Consider the following 20,138-nt stretch of genomic DNA (forward strand, 5'->3'; position numbering starts at 1 on the left):
GAAACAACCTGTCAACACTACTGCTGATAATGAAGGCCTGTAATCATAACTGGCCAAATATCTTAAGAGTTTCAAAGGTCAAAGTCTAAGAGTAAATTAAACAGTTACCCAAAGATATTTCACAGAACATGCTGTTCGTAGGTTTGGCTAATTTGACATCATTCTATGTTACTACTGACTGCTTAATACCGTGCAGTTGAAATTCTCTAATCAAAGATAATTCATAATGCAGTCTTTACAACTATTGTCAGGTATGTAAGATGTCTTAACTTATAGCAGTTTTAAGATTAGTTAAAGTTCTACAGTAAAGGAATCCTCTTATTGGCTTGTAATTATACATCTTCGATAACCTTTTATCTCACAGGTTTTACTACATACAGAAGCATGATGTATGCACGATGTATAATTCAGTGCAAGATAAAGCCCCAAAAGTTTACTGAAAGGACAATTAGCATTACTATTTTTAAAACCAATGATAGTGTAAATACTGAACAAAAATAGTTATGTATATAAATATTAAAATGTATCACAAATGTATGAAACTAATTCATTTACACTTATATCAAATGTATAAAGTAAGCAAGACATGACGTTTTAGATTATGTAAATTTGTAGGATTTTTTTATATATATATATATATATATATATATATATAATGTTTTGGCTTTCATTAAGCTATATTAAAAGTCCAATAACGAAGTTAAGAGAACATACCTAAATTTTCTGGTTTTAAGTAATTTCTATACATCTTAATGCCATACATGTGAATACGATATATGAAATTAATTTTCACTTAGTTTTTCAATTTAATCGATGATTGAAGAAAGTATTTTTGGTTATGTGGCAAACTGGCATGTTTCTAGGGAAAGTCTGTTTTGTTTAAACTAAAGTTGTTGTACTCCGATGAATTGGCTAACTTCAGCATCGCTAGATGACTGCACATTTTGTGTAATTGTGCATAATAACTCATTTCATTTTGTTTACTTTATAAATTCATGCAATGTCTGTGCAGTTTATATCAAAAGAAATTTTTAAAGAAGATACACAATGTATCAAAATTTATAGTACAAATGAGTAAAACTCGTGTGTAGCACACCAAGCCCATAGCAAAAGGGTTAACAATGTCCAAGTCATACAATGCAACAGCTCCAATAAATCAAACAAATCTTTTCAATTTATTAGAGCTGAAGTACAAATATTGTAGTAGAAAGGTTAATTCTTGAAAGCCTATTTTTAGATTAATTATAACGTGCCTGTGTGTCTGCCATACACACAGACTTAAAAAAAATGGAGGAAAGACCTAGAAGTTACATCAGTTCAGTTCTGTTGTTGCCAGTACACATCAATTTATTATCGTAGAGCAACTAGAAATTTTGGAAGTAACAAGTTATATTCAGATTTATGTTTTTACACCATTTTTGTTTCATAAACATACTGAATTTTTTCTTTTCAGCTAAAGAAACTTGTTAAATCTGTGGATCTTGACTTTCAGAAAGCCTTGGATTAGGATCCACATGAAATTTGAATCTTGCAAACTATCTGAAAGTCAAGATACAAGCTTGATTTGTGATAGAAAAATAGCCATAAATGGGTATTCTCTCCCTCAAATTGGAAAGTCATGAATACAGTTTAAGTGTTCAGAAACTTTAGTTTGACATCCAAAACAGTTGGAATAGTTTCTGTAATTGCAAGTTTTCTAGATTTATTGATGAAAATTAATAACATAAATTAAAAATTTTAGAAAGATTCTCTACTCAAAAGGATGTGAACAGATTTTGTGACTGGACTAAATGATGAGAAATACATTTAAACACTCAGGAACGTAAATAATGTATGTCAGGTACTGAAATTTGCCCAACGTATTGTGAATGATGATCACTTGCAAAAAGGGGGAAAAAAAAAAATGTTTTTAACCTACAAAGCTTGAAATTATCAGTAGACCATGGTAAGGAAAAACGAGAATTATAGAATATGTCTATAAAGAAATATAAACTTCCACAAGGTTAATTTTTTTTTTTAATGAAAAACAACCTGCAAAGGCCTCATCTAGTAAAAACTAAAGTTTTGGGCTTAATACTACAGGAAAAATATCATTATACGAAAATAAAAGTGCTAAGACAAGTTGCTAAATTAATTGTTGGTTTAATAAGTTTTAAGTTAGTTTTTTGAGCTAGTTTGAATTTGTTTTTCACTTTTTGTTTTTTATGAACATAAGTTACAATTTGAATGCTTTTAACTTAATTAAGTTTCTAGTGAAAACAATAGTCTAATTGGCTTTTCATTATTACATATATTACATTTATCATTAGTTAACCAATTCGACTGTACATTGAAATTAAACAGCTTTGGCTAGATACTCTTCTGAATTGAACTGTAGACAGTCAACTTACTTAATCTTATTAATAATGATTTAACATTAATTGCACGTTATGAATTATACCAATTACTAAAATAAACATTATCTAAAATCTAGTTTATATTTTACATGACTATACCATAGAATGTGATCTTTTAAAGTACAATAAACTTTGAGGTTGAACCCAAATTTGTGCACCTTGTTCTTAACCTTATCTCAATTATGGAAAGATATGCAAGGATTTTTTTTATATGCTCAAAACAGTTTTAGATACAAGTTGAATATTGTTGATTACTTTAAAATGCTATTTTATAAATTACTAATTAAACAAAACTGAAATACTAATTAAATATTAACATGCCTTGTCGTCCAAAGTAACAGCTTCAACACTGACAGCAGCCATCTTTATAACCTCCACTTAGATGTTTTCAAAACCGGCTTCTAATCGCTTACTTTCAGAACCGTCGCTTTTATTTCGAGGTGTCTTGCACAATTGCAAAATATAGGTCATGCTAAAGAAAAATATTATTTATTTCACATTATGCAAGTAAGACTAGTTTGTTAATATACAAAATTCATGACTGGTTTCAAATCAACAAATACATAGAAAAGATAAAAATATGATATTACATAAAATACAAATATACACACTATTACTTACCACAATTTACCCACATGCAACTTAGGCTAATTTTTGTGTATAACTCATGCGCTATACAAAAATACATGCAATTGTTAACCTACATTTCATTAAAACATTACATTTGTTGCAAATCACCGTTTATCTTAAAAACAACAACAACTTAGAACCGACACATCAATTTTATAGTTCTAAATTAATTTTAAGATCGACTAATCAGAGTTAGAATATCAAGAAATGTCAAACGTACTTGTATTTTTTTCTTTCTGGAAAAGTTACTAAGGTTATTTGTCACAGTCCCTAATTTTGAACTATATCCTGCCCAAAGTGGATTGTTTGTTTGTTTTAGAATTTCGCGCAAAGCTACACGAGGGTTACCTACACTAGCCCTCCCTAATTTAGCAGTGTAAGACTAGAGGAAAGGCAGCTAGTCACCATCTCCCACCGTCAACTCTTGGGCTACTCTTTTACCAACGAATAGTGGGATTGACCGTAACATTATAACGCTCCTACGGCTGAAAGGGCGAGCATGTTTAGTACGACCGGGATTCGAACCCGCGACCCTCAGATTACGAGTCGAACGCCTTAACCCACCTCCCAAAGTGGAAGCATGACTGTTAGCAACACCTATCATCTTTGCTCAGAGGCCGACTATTACTCTTATAGTGTGCCTACAACTTAAGGTTCAAGGGATATTTTATGATATTGTTCAGATTGGAACTCGTCCCGCCAGCTCAAAAAATAAATTGTTCCACTACTGGGTCAATCCTTACCTTCCCCATGTCTCCCACACAGATAATGTATCCCCCTCTTTATGGTCGTTGGAAATGTATTTTACTCATATAATTCAATGGCAGATGGTAAGTCGAATGAAAGACTGGGCTTTAAATTAGTATTTATTATTTCATTTCTTAAGTATCACACCTATTAATTTTCGTGGCTTCCTTTTCTCTTCTATACTTTCATCACTCATTAATCAGTATAATTCAAGTATTTGAAAATAGTATTAAAATAGAACTTTGAAATAGATGTAAAGATACTAACCATTATATGAAAACATACGCTACACAAAATATAAAAATATATTGCAGTATTGTTGATTAGACAATTTATGTCATATCTTGTTCCAAATTAAATCTTTAACTTTTCTTATCTGTTAATAAACCACAGTTGTTACCTACATTGCTGACTTTTCCCGTGTAATTAAACCAATATGACACTGTCTTCAGGTTGTATCGACTCGCAAAAGTGCCAAGATACTACAAACGACACTACTTGTAAATTTCTCAGCTCTGACTCCGTGAAGATTACGAGTGTATAATGATTTGGTTTATTTTTTGAGCAATAACGTTTTTTTCAGTGAATAGAATACAGCATAGCGTCATTTTATAAAAAATTCCTTGATATTCACAATGTTTTGTGTGTCCTAGTGCCTCCGAACGCCAACCGAGTCTATACCTATGTAACATGAAGTATTTTGCACTTAATTTTTTCTTATGTTGTTTATATTACATATTTAACAATCAAAAACATTACTAACGAAATTTTCTTTCAGATGCAATCACTTGAAGAAAATTGTTTTTGATAAATACAAGTTGATTCGAAAGTAATGTGTGACCTTTGTCGTTTGCAGTTAAAATCTTTTCTCGTTATTGGGGTCTCCATAGACTTGCCTTTAGTAATATACTTTATCTGTATTCTTTAAAATCGATTTGGATTTTATTCCCCTTTTCCTGCTAGAAATTATAATGTTACCAAGCCTAGGAGAAGAGCCCACAAGTTAAAAAAAGTATATCAAAAATATTTATTCGGCATGGCAAGTGGTTAAGGCACTTGACTCGTAGTCACAGGATTGCTGGTTCAAATCCAGCTCCCACTAAACATGTTTGTCCTTTCAACCAAACCAAGTATTTGTTTATAATATTTATAGTTTGTTTGTTTGGAATATTGCGAAAGCTACATGAGAGCTATCCGCTTCTAATTTAGCACTGTAAGAATAAAGGGAAGGCAGCTAGTCATCACCATCCATCTTTTATCAACGAATATTGGGATTGACCGTGAATTTATAAAGCCCCAATGGCTGAAAAGGCAAGCATGTTTGGCGTGACGAGGATTAAAACCCACGACCCTCAGATTACGAGTGAAGCGATCTAACTACTTGTTATGCCGGACTGAATATTTATGTAGTTTTAAAGTGTGTTTTTCAATTCAACATACTATAACCTACATTAATTTAGGTATGTGAATAAGATATAAACGTTTGTTTGCTTATTTATCTATTTGTTTTAAAGCAAAGCTACATGGAGGTAACTGCTGTGTCCCCAGCGGGAATCGATCATTGGATTTTAGCGTTGAAAGTCTGTAAGCTGAACAACTGCCCGTCAAGGGACAAGAGAAACATATCCTTTTGATATAATTAATGTCTGTATATTCAGATTGAAATTTCTTTAATATTTCTTACATAAATGCATTGTTGTCATTATAATTAGCTTACAAGTCGCTAGATTTGATCCAGAGCTCGAACTGAAACTTCTTAACAAAGGAAACGTCTAAAGTATGACGCAGAGAAGTGTATATTGTTAAGACGCTCTCATATATATATAATTAGGTCTGAAATTCACTAAATTTCCAACCGATTCTCATCACCTTTAACTGGTGCTCTACAGGAACATGTATATGCATGCTGATTTCATTTTGTCAATTGTACATGTAAAGTATTTTTAAAAGAAGGAAACAATTGCAAATGTATATGTGTAACATCAGATAGTCTTTTAACAGAAAATAATAGTTTTTTATTATATTACTCTTGAAATGTATAAAGTCTTTATAAACATAAAATAGTGTGAGCTGAAATTGTTATTCTAATACTAACTATACCGTAAACTATTTCTCCCTTGAGGTGTTATTGTAGGTCACACTTTGTTTGGATATATTCTGCTATCGACATGTCCCACAAACCTCGTTTTCATTTTAGACGTCATCGGAATTTTTCATAACGTTTAAAAATAGTTCATGAAACAACAAAAAGACAGAGGCTCCATTTGGGATATCGAAATAAAGAAAATACACACTTTCAGGAGGAAAAAAAAAAACACAATTATGGTTTAAGGAAAAAGATATAGAAATATAAATTTCATGACAATGTAAAATGATAAAAATGCTTAAAACTTTAATTTCAGGTCAACTGGCAAATTTTATAGCCACTTTAATCGGCTACAGGCAATTTTGGACCCTAATATGTGAATATATTGTATATTTAATTACCTAATTGGTAAGCTACTAATTAAACTAATATTTATCAATACTTTCACATAAAGTAACCTGAAACCAACTTTATCTATGGGAAATGGAAAAATATTTGCAACGGGTGGAAAAGGTACAATTGGGCCTATTCATACATGTCTCCATCGAAGCTAAATCAATCAGTGCAGTAATATTTTTGAGGGAAACGAAACAAATATTTATTTTAAGAGCAGGTACGATTTTCTCCATTTAATTTAAAGCACTATATTTTTTAACATACAATAAATATCGACCGTTAAAAACTGCGTAATAAAGATTTGATAACCAATATCCTTCAAATTTGTAAAAACCTGACACAAACGCGATATAAATTGTGGAATATTACAATAGGAAACTAAGTTTTCAGCTTGAAAATGAATAAAGTATTGACGTGGAAAGGAACTTGTAAACAATATTTACACTATGGTTTTCCAGTTACATTGACGTCCAACGAACAAAGGAGGGGAACATTAAAACATTAGAAAATAAATAATAGAAGTCAAATTTGTATTCATACACAATGAAGTCTTTTCTTAACCGATTGATCACTAGAATATACGTTCAGAATATCTAATGCACTGATATCTGACAGAAACGCTATCACCACTACACGCAGTACAAACATCATGAAAAACCATTAAAACGTTACAAGGAAATATTAAAAAACTAAAATGCTACTAAGGTATCAAGAGCAAAATTTTGTTACGTGAAATACCTGAATACGCGCATACCTCATTGATCCACTTTTGTATTATAATAAGCTGAAAAAACAAAACAACGAAAAATAAACAATAAGAAATATAAAGTATGAACAACTGTTCGGAATATTTGTTATCGTGATATTTATAACACTGCATATTTTATAATCTGTACATGAACAATACTTGATATGAAAAGGTAACCTTTGAAGAATACGTTTCAAGAATGTCTAAAATGCAACAACAACGGGAAATCGTGTTTTCGTAATGAAGAACTTGAACTTGTGGCTCATTTTGCGATCATTAAAATACCTCGTTTGTGTTCCAACGTATAATGTTTAGTTAAGTGTATTATTAACGACATTGATGGATTTTATTTTATTTTCAGAAACATGTAGTAGCGGTAAGTTTCCAGGCTTAAAACACTAAGATCTGAGGACCAATTTTCCACGGTCGACACAAGCAGATAATCCAGCGTGGCGTTTACCTGAAACGAAGTTAACAACGGTGTTATTAAAAGGTTTCTAAGATATTTGACAATACTTTCATTACACATTTATCAACTTCACTTTTTGGGATTTATGTCATCCTGAAATTTCTTTATTAGAGAGAAAGATATTTAGATTTTGATTATTTAACTATTAAAACCTTTAGCGAATATTATCCAGGTTAAGAGTGAAGTTGTAAAACTATGAAACTAGCTTTGAATGGAAACACCTGGAAATCATTAGAAACAATTAACGTTTCTGGAATAAATTAACATTTTTCGTCTACTGAAAAGGAAATCTCTTTCCGACGAGGTAAAAATGCAGAGTGATAACTCATGTACACACATGTAAAGATAAAAGATCAGTCGGTCATTTACCAAAAATTAAATAAACTGTCGTTGTAGCAAAAGATTGGTATGAGAAGATGTTTTATAAACTGAACAATATCTGTAAGCCAGAAGGTACACAGGTCATCACAAATCAAACAATGTATTGAAATACTGAATTCATCACTCCATTAATCATTTAAGATCATTTTGGGTCAGAATTTTTTTTTCTCTAAATGTTGAAGACAAATTATAGAGGCATGCACATAATTCGTTTAATGTGAACTTCAGTCTTAAGTTAGGGATGTATTTTGTTTCTATACAAAAGTTGAGCTTTTAACGGATGATTCTTTGTACGTGAGAACAAAGCCACATTATGGGCTACCGCCGTTCTGCCCATTACATGTATCGAAACACGGGTTTTAGCCCACATACATAATGCTAAGCCATTGAGAGGTGTCAAATATTATATTCCATATTTGTACTATATCTAGTTCCCATTTTTCAAACACCTTGGATTTTCTTAAGCTTTTTTGTTTTGGTTTTTTTATCGCGAAGTGACACAATAAGCTATTTGTGCTCCGTCCACCATGGGGAATACGACTCTGGATTTTAGCATCATAAATACAAAGTTTACCGCTGATTGCCAGCCCAGCAGATGCATATGTGAAGAGTTGTACCTTAACTGATAAAAGCATGACACTTGTCACACAGTTATAGTCTACCCTAATAAATATTTTTGGTTATTGAATCCTTACATATTTGTCCCATGATGGCTATGGGAGCCATTTTGCAAATTGTTGAAAAATGGATGTCGTATAATAGCCAAAGGATTATTTGGACACAAAATTGATAGAATTTAAAGCAAAATATTGAGAATTTATAAGGTTATAAGGTAGTTTACCTGTAGGAGAAAATTTAGTTCTGATGTTCAAACTACATAAAATTGGATGATCCTTCTCTTGGGGGTCCAATTTCTGAAAGGGCAGAATTTTTAACTTAGAAATTAAAAATTATAATTAGTTTTAAATCTTGTTATACTTGCTTTCAGACAGAAATTTTTTCATCCTTCTTATCAATATTGATTAATTTGTACTAAGATGTATCATAAAAATTACAATGGAGTGTAAAGTTAGTTGAATTTGTTGTTTCTCTTTCGGTTATTTTGTAATTTATGAAGATGAAAGCTACATTTTCAATGCTTTTCACTTAATTACGTTTATAGGTGAAAACAATATACCAACTAGCTATTTATAAGCCTCCACGGTTGAAAGGGTGAGCATGTTTGATGTGATGGGGACTCAAACCCGCAACTGCCAGATTACGAGTGGAGCGCCATAACTACCCAGTCATGCCGGACTGAATATTTTAGTAGTTATTAAGTCCTTTTTTAAATTAAACGTATTTAATTTAAGTGTTTGAATAAGATATAAAAATGTGTTTGTTTTATTTGTTTTTTTTAAAGCAAAGAAACATGGAGCTAGCTGTTGTGTTCACAGTGAGAATCGAGCCCTAGATGTTAGCTTTGTAAGTCCAAAACTTAACGCCGTCATAACAAGGGATGGGAGAAACATGTCATTTTGATATCATTTATGTCTCAGTATTCAGATTCAAAGATTTTAAATATCTCTTGCATAAATGCATTGTTGTAATTATAATTAACTTACGATTTACTAAATTCGATCCAGCGTTCGAAATGAAACTCCTTACAAAGGTTCGATTCCTCATCACACCAAACATGCTCGCCCCTTCAGCCATGGGAACGTTATAATGTGACGATCAATCCCACTATTCTTTGGTAAAAGAGTAGTCCAAGAGTTGGCGATGGGTGGTGATGACTAACTGCTTTCCCTCTGGTCTTATACTGCTAAACTAGGGACAGCTAGCGCAGATAGCCTTCGTGTAGCTTTGCGCGAAATTCAAAACAAACTCTAACAAAGGCAAATATGACGCAAAAAGTGTATATTGTAAAGGTGTTCTCATACAAATATATATATAACTAGATTTGATATTGTTTGTTTGTTTGTTTGTTTAGAATTAAGCATAAAGCCATACAGTGGGCTATTTGTGCTATGCTCACCACGGGTATTGAAATCCAGTTTTTAGCGGTATGAGACTGCAGACGTGCCGCTCTGTAACTGGGGGCAATTACTTCTGAAATTCACAATATTTCTAACCGATTCTCTTCAGTTTTAATTGGTGCTCTACAAGAAAATGTATATGCATGCAAATTTCATTTTATTAATTGCACATGTGTAGTGTTTTTAAAAGAAGAACACAATTGCAAATGTATATGTGTAACATTAGATAGTCTTTTAACAGAAAATAATAGTTTTTCATTACATCACTCTTGAAATGTGTAAAGTCTTTATAAACATAAAATAGTGTAAGTTGAAATTATTATTCTAATACTAACCATAACGTAAACTATTTCTCCCTTGAGGTGTGACGGTGAATCCCACTATTCGTTGGTAAAAGAGTAGCCCAAGAGTTGGCGGTGGATGGTGATGACTAATCGCCTTCCCTCTAGTCTTACACTGCTAAATTAGGGACGGCTAGCGCAGATAACCCTCGTGTAGCTTTGCGTGAAACTTAAAACAAAAGAAACCCATGAGGTGTTATTGTAGGTCACACTTTTGATAAATCATGCTATTTACATGTCCCACAAACCTCCTTTTCATTTCAGACGACACAGGAATTTCTCATAACGTTTAGAATAGTTTAGGAAACATCAGAAAGACAGAGGCTCCATTTGGGAGACTGAAGTGAAGAAAACACACACTTTCACGAAACGAAATCACAATTATGGTTTAATAGCAGGACTATTAGCAATTTATATAGCTATTTTAACCGGCTACAAACAACTTCGAACCCTAATGTATAAATATGTTATAAATTTAATTACCCAATTAGTAAGCTACTAATTAAATTAAAATTTATCAATACTTTTACATAAAGCAACCTAAAACTAACTTTACCTATGGGAAATGGAAAAAAATATTTCCAACAGGTAAAAAGGTATAACTGCACCTATTTATACATGTCTCCATCGAAGCTAAATCAATCAGTGAAGTAATATTTTTGAGGGAAGCGAAACTTATGTTTATTTTAACAACGGGGGCGATTTTTCCGTTCACGTTAAAGCATTTGATTTTCTAACACACAATTAATCTCTACCGTTAACAAATGAACATAAAGGATTTAATTGCCAACTCCCTTCAAATCTATAAGACAACTTAACACAAACACGATATACATTGTGAAATATTACAAAAGGAAGCTAAGTTTTCAGCTTGAAAATAGCTTGTAAACAGTATTTACAATTATGTTCATTGACGTCCTGCTTAAGGCAACCGGTTTGTAATCTGAGGGTCGCGGGTTCGAATCTCCGTCATACCGAACACTCTCGCCCTTTCAGCCATGGGGGCGTTATAATGGTACGATCAATCCAACTATTCGTTGGTAAAAGAGTAACCCAAGAGTTGGCAGTGGGTGGTGATGACTAGCTGCCTTCCTCTAGTTTTACACTGCAAAATTAGGGACAGCAAGCGCAGATAGCCCTAGTGTTTCTTTGCGCAAAATTCCAAACCTACTACTATATTGACGTCCAACGAACAACCAAGAACGGGAACAGTAAAACATTAAAAAATTAATAATAGAAGACAAATCTTTATTCATACACAATGAATAGTCTTATGTTGAGAACATCCAGTTCACTGATATCTGACAAAAAAAGGAAAAAATTATGGTATTTTCAAAAGCAACATCTGGGCAGAAGTGCCATGAGTACTATATGTAGTACAAAAACCATGGGAGATCACTAGAACGTTACAACGAAATATTAATTAACAAAAATGCCACTAAAGTATCAACAGCAAAATGTTGTCACGTGAAACATTTTAATACGCACATACCTTATTTATCCACTTTTGTATTATATCAAGTTGTGTGTGTGTTATTTTCTTATAGCAAAACCACATCGGGCTATCAGCTGTGTCCACCGAGGAGCATTGAACCCCTGATTTAACGAAGACTTACTGCTGTCCCATCGGGGTGCTTACATAAACGGTCTTTGTCAGGTGACGAATCTACTGCCTTAACCACTTGGATAATTAAAGCACTCGACTCGCAACCCGAGGTTCGCGGGTTCGAATCCCTGCTACACCAAACATGCTTGCTCTTTCAGCTGTTGAGGCGTTATACTGTAACAGTCAATCCAATTATTCGTTGGTAAAAAAGTAGTCCAAGAGTTTGAGGTGAGTGGTGATGACTAGTTGCCTTCCATCTAGCCTTACACTGCTAAATTAGGGACGGCTGGCACAGATAGCCCTTAGGTAGTTTTGTGAGAAATTCAAAACAAACGAACTAATTAACTAAAAATTAATCTAGCATGCTTGTAGCTATATACGTTAATCATGAAATCAACTGGTAACATTACACTTATTTAATGATATTGATGTATAATTTTAACATTTTACGATACGTTTCTAGATTACGTATGTTGTTAAGTTTGGTATATGAATAAGATCCATAGGATAGACATTTAGAGTTCGAAAGTTAATAAGAAAAGTATATCAGTTTTGGGACTAGATTGCAATTAAACTTATGCATTCGCAAGCTATACAAATAGTCAAACAAAATATTCATTTTTAACTTATCAAAACTGCCCATTTTTATTTGGGTATACAATTTTTTTAGTGTTTTACATGATATATAACTATAATTTAAGTTTTTTTTATGTTAGCACAGGAAACTAATTCTTTATGTATATTGTAAGTTAAATTAGTATATATCCTGCAATACGCTATATAAATTCGTCAACTTCTTTCGTATATTTAACATTTAATTTATGTATTCAAGTACGTTGAAGTGAAACAATAAACTTGACGCTAAAGGTAACGCAGATCTAATATTGTGTTAAGAAATACAGTCTGAAATAGTATTTCTTCAAAATATTCCATATCTGTATTTATGATGTTTCGATTGTTTTATGCTAATACGAAAAATAGAACATTACATAAACTAGTATGTACATATAGTACACTATACAAATATTCAAGCTGTGAAACATTAGGGTGTTACTTTCAAGTATTCCAGCCACCCGATGGGACAGTGGTAAGTTTATGGAGTTACAACACTAAACTCTTGGTTTCAATTCCTTGCAGTGGACACAGTAGATCGCCAAATGTAGCTTTGCTCTAAAATAGACAAATATCTCAACGTTTTGTTTATTATTATTATTATTATTATTAAAGTAAAATATAAAGTTGATCCTAAAAACAAGATTCCTGTGACAGACTATAGCGAATGAAATAGTAAATTTTCTTGTTGTAATGTAATGCATATAACATAGATATTCAAATTTATTTTTCTTATTCTTCAGTTAGCTTAATCAATGTTTATATTGTTTTTGTGTTTTCTACGAACTGGAACTTATCTAGGCACGTCTTTATGATTCGTCAGTTTTACAATTTGTAACCAGGTTATGTAATATATTAATTTTAATTTCTTTAGGCCTTCATGTTCTTCAGTGTATCCATCTTCCCATTAGGCTTGACGTTGAGCTAAATGTTTCTTTTTTTTTTAAATTTCGCGCAACTGTTACAGAAAGTGAAGGACATCTATTTAACAGTGAAGTTGAAGTCAAAGTAGTAAGACACAAATCTAACATTTTTGTGGGTAAGAGAAGGTGAAAACTGTAAGAGAGAGTCAGAAAGGACCGAACTATGAAGAAAAAGAAACGATTGTTTGCTTTGAATTTTCGCGCAAAACTACACGAGGACTAATGCACTAGCCGTCCCTAATTTAGCAGTGTAAGACTATAGAGAACGTAGCTAGTCATGACAACCCACCAACAACCATTGGACTATTCTTTTACCAACGAATATTGGGATTAACCGCGACTTCAAAATGCCTCCACGGCTGAATGACATAATTTTAGTGTCTACTGACTGACTGACAAATAGACAACACAGTATTTTGTGAGTTAGTTACAACCAGTTGGATCCTCTAAATGACTTTTCCCCCTTAGGGTAAATGTCAATATAACAAAAATAAATAAATCAGTGACGAGCTACTGATTAAAAATGAATAACAAAAGAGACAAAAAAGCAGGTAACGTAACCGCTGAAAACACTGAAAGAAATAAGTTGAAAAAAATTTAAAACATTAAAAAGAGAAAGAAAACTTATTTCAAAATATATAAAAATCTGAATGTTAGCTGATACCAAAAGGTCTTAAAAATCTAATTATATTTTTAAAAATTCTGAATTTTTTATTGGTAGTTGAGGGGACAACATGGGTATCAAAACCCGATTGTTAGAGTTGTAAGCACACAGATGTATCGTTAAGACACCAGAGGATGATTACTTTCAGATGCTAAAGGAAACGATTATCTTTACTGAAACGCCAAAACTGTTAGCTTATCTTGATATGTCTGTGAAATACTACGTAAGTGTTCTCGCATGCGTTTAGCAAACATATGGCATTAAGTTGCTCGCAGTTGTCACAAACAGAATACAAAAAATTAAACATGTATATGTACAAGTGAGATAGATAGTAACGGAACAGACTAATTTAGGGCCCTTAAAAAAATGTTCTTCAATCAACGTTAAGACAAGTTTTACAGATGTTTCTCTGGCGATAACAGTTATGCGTACTAATTTCATTATCGCGTGATGGTTGTATGTTGCTCGGAGGTGACTTTGGACGAGTTAATTTTTACGTTTGCGTCTCTTTTGTAAGAGACAAAGGTTTGCTAAGAAGCATATGATTTGTAGTACTGTCCTGCGTTACGGTTTGAAAGTTCTCAACCAATTTATGAATTATTCGTGTATTGAATGGGAGATAAGCAAGTGTAAGTGGAATGCGTGTATAATCGTTGGCAATATAAGTGTGTTGGCTGAAGTGAGGCTGGACACGCGTCGTTGTACTTTGTAAATAGTATGTGTTGATGCTAGGACCACTGATATAACTGAAGTTTAACAGTTTCTGAAAAACTGAATTTGAACGTTTGTTGTATGTATGTAGATTATCTTTAATATGACGAAGAAGAGCATTTTGAAACAATGGATCATCTCGTTAGATTTGTGACTGTAAACACATGTAACTTGGTGATTTGTAACATAAAAATCTTTCTTTAACTTTTGGAAGGTGGCTTGAGTATACAAGCAAGTAACTTTGTAACATACAGGAATCGCGAGATGGCCACCCTTAGTGATGGAAGTATTTATGTGAAGAAATAAAATGGTTTGGTGGGGAATAGAAGACGTTTACTGAAGTGATGGGTAAAACGACTTAACAAACCGAACAGAAAAAGATCGAATTCACAATCAGTGTGCGTAGTTATGCCAAAATCTCATTATTAAAACTTCAACTTAAGGCTTGGAGAAGCAGTCGAGTACTTACAAAAACATTCAATCATCAATGTAACCAACAGAGAGGTTAATATTAGAGGGACCCATTCTGGTTCCCAAGAAACATCATTCTCCATCTTCTTTTTTATTTTTATAATGTGCTGACAAAAGAAAACATATTTAAAGATGAAACTTGTTAGGTTGATATAGTCAGGGTTTCAATAAATGGGTTTTTAGAGGTCCTTTTGTCAAGGTAGTGTTATAGGGCTTTGGGTCCATCGCCATGTGAAATATTTATATATATACGTATATATACATAACAAAGTTCTATCAATACCAAATAAGAATAAAATATCAGAGTATTATAACAAAGTAAAAACAATCAGTTTTTAGCGTATTTTCGGTGTCCTGAGACTAAGTAGAAAGTGTGTGAACTAAGAGAGTTATGAATGTAAAAATGGCTGGTATGAATAGAGAAAGCACTATGCTGAGGAACGAACAACATTTCCACCTTCTTCGATCATCATCAGGTTCACAAAGAAAGAAAGAGGTAACTGACCGATAGCTGACCACATGTTTGAAGACGGTTGTGTAGTTGAGTGTAGGAATGTAGAGGGCGTGCTTAGATGTTGGATATATTTATTAATGTGTTTGTGTTTTTCTTTTAGCAAAGCCACAAAGGCTATCTGCTCAGCCCACCGAGGGGAATCGAACGCCTGATTTTAGCGTTGTAAATCCGGAGACATACCGCTGTACTAGCGGGGGGCATATTTATTAATATAGGTATAAAGGTGTTCCTTTGTATTGGTTTATTTGGGGCTTGAGTTGTTGTATAAGTAACTCTTCTTTAATTTTGCGTTTCTTTATCTTTGTTTCTTTATTTAGTATTTGGGTGTTTTCTATGGTTATGTTGTGTTTATTTGATTTGCAGAGTTCAAAAACGTGTGATGGTGATTTTTTGTGTTCTTTGAATCTGCTTTCCATTTTTCTACTTATTTTTCCAGTATAGAAGTCGTGGCAGTTATCACATTGTATTTTATAAATAATGTTGGTGTTGTGTTTGTCAGTGTAGTTTTTACATAGTATAGACCTTAGTTTCGTGCCTGGTTTTTGAATAAATTTGATATTAACTGGAATGTCATATATTGTTACTAGTTTTTTGCCAAATGTTAGTTACTTTTTTGCTGATGTCGGGAATATACGGTACGAAGAAGTAAAGATCTGCCACAACAAAAAACTAGAGAAACTAAGATGCAAACAACAGAAAAGACACCAACACGACAAATCGTTGACTAACCTCATAATTAACATATCCGACCTACAATTAAACACAGACGAGATACATCTACTTAATAAAGCACTCAACTTTACAATAGCACCTAGGTACATTCCAACCTTAGAAATTAAAACATTAAAAGTTATAGACCTACTGCACAATAATCTTAGCCAGTGGTTCCCAAACTATGGGCTCGGTATTTCAAATTTTCGAGAGCAACACAGCGATATAGACATCTGTCGAACACCGCGCGAACTATTAGTTTGAGGTATTTCACAGTTTTAACATTAGATCGCGCTACATTTCTTTCGATGACGTTCTTGAATGTTTAAGATACGTTTTTGTTTACTTGTAATTTCGGCTACGCCAGTAAATTCTCGAACTTGCTCGTTTCTTAGATTTTGTATATAAATACCTGTCAACTCTCCGGGTCCGTCAGTTATCGAAATAACTAAAGGGTATTGTGATCAAAGGTCTGCGAGGTCTAGCGAAGTTCAGTGAATTACTTTGTTGATTGTTGGTCTTTGTGCATAATAATGGAAAGAAATTTCAACATTAATAAGAAGTGAAGAAAAGGATGGTGAACCACAGACCAGTGGCAAAGTTGTGAAGAAGTGAAAACATCGGAAATATGACGATAGTTATCTTTTGTGTGTGTGTGTGTTTTCTTTTAGCAAAGCCACAAAGGCTATCTGCTCAGCCCACCGAGGGGAATCGAACCCCTAATTTTAGCGTTGCGATAGTTATCTAAATTTTGGTTTTACTTCAGTGAATGTCAATCATGAAGAGTGTCCACAGAGTGTATTATGTCTAAAAGCTTTGGTTCCAGAGTGCATGCTTTTCAGTAAACTACCACGCCACTTGGAGACCAATCATCCTAACATGGCTAGTGAATCCCGTAATTATTTTACCAGAAAGTTAAAAGAATTGAAAGAACAAAAAGATATACTTTTGAAACAAGCATCAATACTAAACAATGCTTTGCTAGCATCCTACAAGGTGGTATAAAAATAGTCGTGGAATATAAAAAGCCCTCACCATCGCAGAAGAACTGATTTTACCGACTGATGAACATTATGGTTGGTGAATCCGCAGGAAGACTGCTTTCAAAGGTGCCTTTATCCAACAATACTATCAACCATAGAAATCATCAGATGGCCGAAGACCTCAACGATCAGCTAATTGAAAAAATGAAAGGGAAAGAGTTGGGTTATAGCTAGATGGGGTGATGGATAGTAATAAGGATACTCATTTGATTTGCTACACACGGTTCGTGGATGGCGACAAAATTGTAGAAGACCTTCTTTTTTGTAAAAGTATCACTGCAGGTACAAAGGCTCAAGACTTGTTTGAGATTCTTGAGACTTTTATGTGTGAAAACAACTTAGACTGGAGTAAGTAAGTTGGCATCTGTACCGATGGTGGTCGCCCTATGTCCGGCTTTTATGGAGGACTGCAGGCATTCATAAGAAGCAAAGCTCTTGATGCACTGTGAACCCACTGCATTATCTATAGGGAAGTCCTTGCGTGAAAGCACCTGGGTCCTCCACTGAACCTAGTGTTGAAAGGGGTGAACTTTGTAAAAACTCGGCCACAGAAAGCAAATTTTTAAAAAAAACAAACTGTGTGAGGATATAGGATCGGAGCACAAATTTTTGTTGTATTAATGTAGCTCGCGATGGCTCTCCTGTGGGAATGTACTGTCTCGTGTATTCGAATTACGACAGGAATTCCATTCTTACCTCGAAGAAGAAGAACACGAATGTGATAAAAACTTCTTGTATACTGATTTTTTTATGAAAATGATCATACCTATGTGATATCTTCGAAAAACTGAATGAGTTGAATTTTTCTCTACACAGAAACAACACAAACATTCTGAAACTCGCAGAGAAGGTTTCAGTCTTCAGAAAAAAGTTACTACTATGAAGAAGAAAAACAAATGAAGATGGTGGCAAAGACTGTTTTCCATTGTTACAGCAGTTTGTTACATCCAATGAAGTTGATCTGACCCACAAACTAAAATCTGTTTTTGAGGAGCACTTAACACAGTTCAGTAACTGGTTGGAAACTTACTTTCCAAAAGATATAGAGAAGTTTGCATGAATCCAAGACCCATTCAAGGCTAACGCTCCATCTGAATTTATCTTTGCAGAAGGAGATAATCTTTATTGAGCTATTGTGAGAAGATTTTAAAAACAAAATTTGGCAGCATGGAACAAACTGAGTTTTGGATATCAGTAAAAGATAAATATTCGCTACTACGTGCTGAATCTCAGCGAATCCTAATTCTATTTGCGATATCATATCTCTACGAAGTTGGGTGTTCAATGGTTGTTATGATTAAAAGCAAGTACCGTGCAAAAATCAATGTGGAACAGGAAATAAGGATGGCGATGTCCAATCTGATTCCAAGGTTTGAGAGACTGTGCAGTGCGCAATAGGTGCACACATTCCATTAGTAATTGTGGTTATTTGGAAATGGAATAAAAATATTGTTTTTACGCTAGATTTACGTGTATTATTATTTCAAATGGTTATTAAGTTGTTAGGGCATATATACTTATTGAGTACTAAGTTGTTTGGATTTAACTACTTAATAAACGGAACTGTTAAGTTTTTCTTTTGCCTGGAGGCGTCGTGAAAAAATTGCTGAGACACTTAAGGCGTCGTGAACTGAGAAAATTTGGAATACGCTACAATAGAGTATTTTGTCAGTCTATTCGTTATCATTGCTTTACCATTAGAAGAGAGGTAGTTGAATTTGAGTAGAAAACTCCAAAGGATTAATATTATATTTTTGAACAGATATAAAGAAACTACATGAGGCTACAGAGCCTGCTTTTAGATAAAGTTATTTACCGTCTCATTATAATGACTGTTAGACAATATCTTGGGAAGAAACATCATGTTTAATAGGACGTATATGTTTGTTTGTTTTTTGAATTTCGCACAAATATACTCAAGGGCTATCTGTGCTAGCCGTCCCTAATTTAACAGTGTAAGACTAGAGGGAAGGTAGTTAGTCATCACCACCCACCGCCAACTTTTGGGTTACGCTTTTACCAACGAATAGTGGTATTGACCCTCACATAAAAATGCCCCCACGGCTGAAAGGGCGAGCATATTTGTCGCGACTGAGATGCGAACCCGCGACCCTCAGATTACGAGTTGCAAGCCTTAACACATTTGGCCATACCGGGCCGTAATAAGACGTGTAAGTAATCAGTTTACAACAAAAAAAACAAAAAAGTGAAAATTATAAAAGAGATAAAATAAAGAAACAAGGCTTTCAGAGATAAATTATCTTAAATATGCACTTTAACGGCTCAATGGTAAGTTTAAAGGCTTATAAGTCTAAAAATCGTGTTTGGATACTCGTTGTAGGTACAGCACAGCGACCACTATTATGTAGCATTATGCGTAAGAAAAAATAAGCACTTTTAAAAATCTTTAGATTTATTTCTTTGGAAAAGTTTCTGTCAAACAGCCAGTTTTCAAGCCAAAAACGTACTTTTCGATTACTAACAAACTGTTCTCCAGCAACACAGCGGTATGTTTGACTTTCGCACAAAGCTACACGAAGGCTATCTGCGTTAGCCGTCCCTAATTTAGCAGTGTAAGACTAGAGAAAATCAGCTGGACATCACCACCCACCGCCAAATCTTTTACCAACGAATAGTGGAATTGACCGTTACATTATAACGCCCCCACGGC

The 20,138-nt window shown here is 33.6% G+C and overlaps 1 protein-coding gene and 1 long non-coding RNA gene across 2 annotated transcripts in view; one reads left to right on the plus strand and one right to left on the minus strand.

Moving 5' to 3' along the window:
* Positions 1 to 2,863, minus strand: part of LOC143225656 (electrogenic aspartate/glutamate antiporter Aralar, mitochondrial-like) — a 42,794-nt gene extending 39,931 nt beyond the window's left edge. Inside the window, exon 1 of the mRNA XM_076455453.1 lies at positions 2,718 to 2,863. Within this exon, the coding sequence (XP_076311568.1) occupies positions 2,718 to 2,759 (42 nt within the window). The 5' untranslated portion in view covers positions 2,760 to 2,863. The remainder of the gene's footprint in view (positions 1 to 2,717) is intronic.
* On the plus strand, positions 68 to 18,925 carry LOC143225659 (uncharacterized). Its single transcript, XR_013013976.1, has 3 exons — positions 68 to 251; positions 5,288 to 7,496; positions 9,016 to 18,925. It is a non-coding gene; the product is annotated as an uncharacterized LOC143225659 (long non-coding RNA).
* The last annotated feature ends 1,213 nt before the right edge of the window (positions 18,926 to 20,138 follow it).

This window comes from Tachypleus tridentatus, chromosome 9, assembly GCF_004210375.1.
Source record: "Tachypleus tridentatus isolate NWPU-2018 chromosome 9, ASM421037v1, whole genome shotgun sequence".
Taxonomy (NCBI): domain Eukaryota; kingdom Metazoa; phylum Arthropoda; class Merostomata; order Xiphosura; family Limulidae; genus Tachypleus; species Tachypleus tridentatus.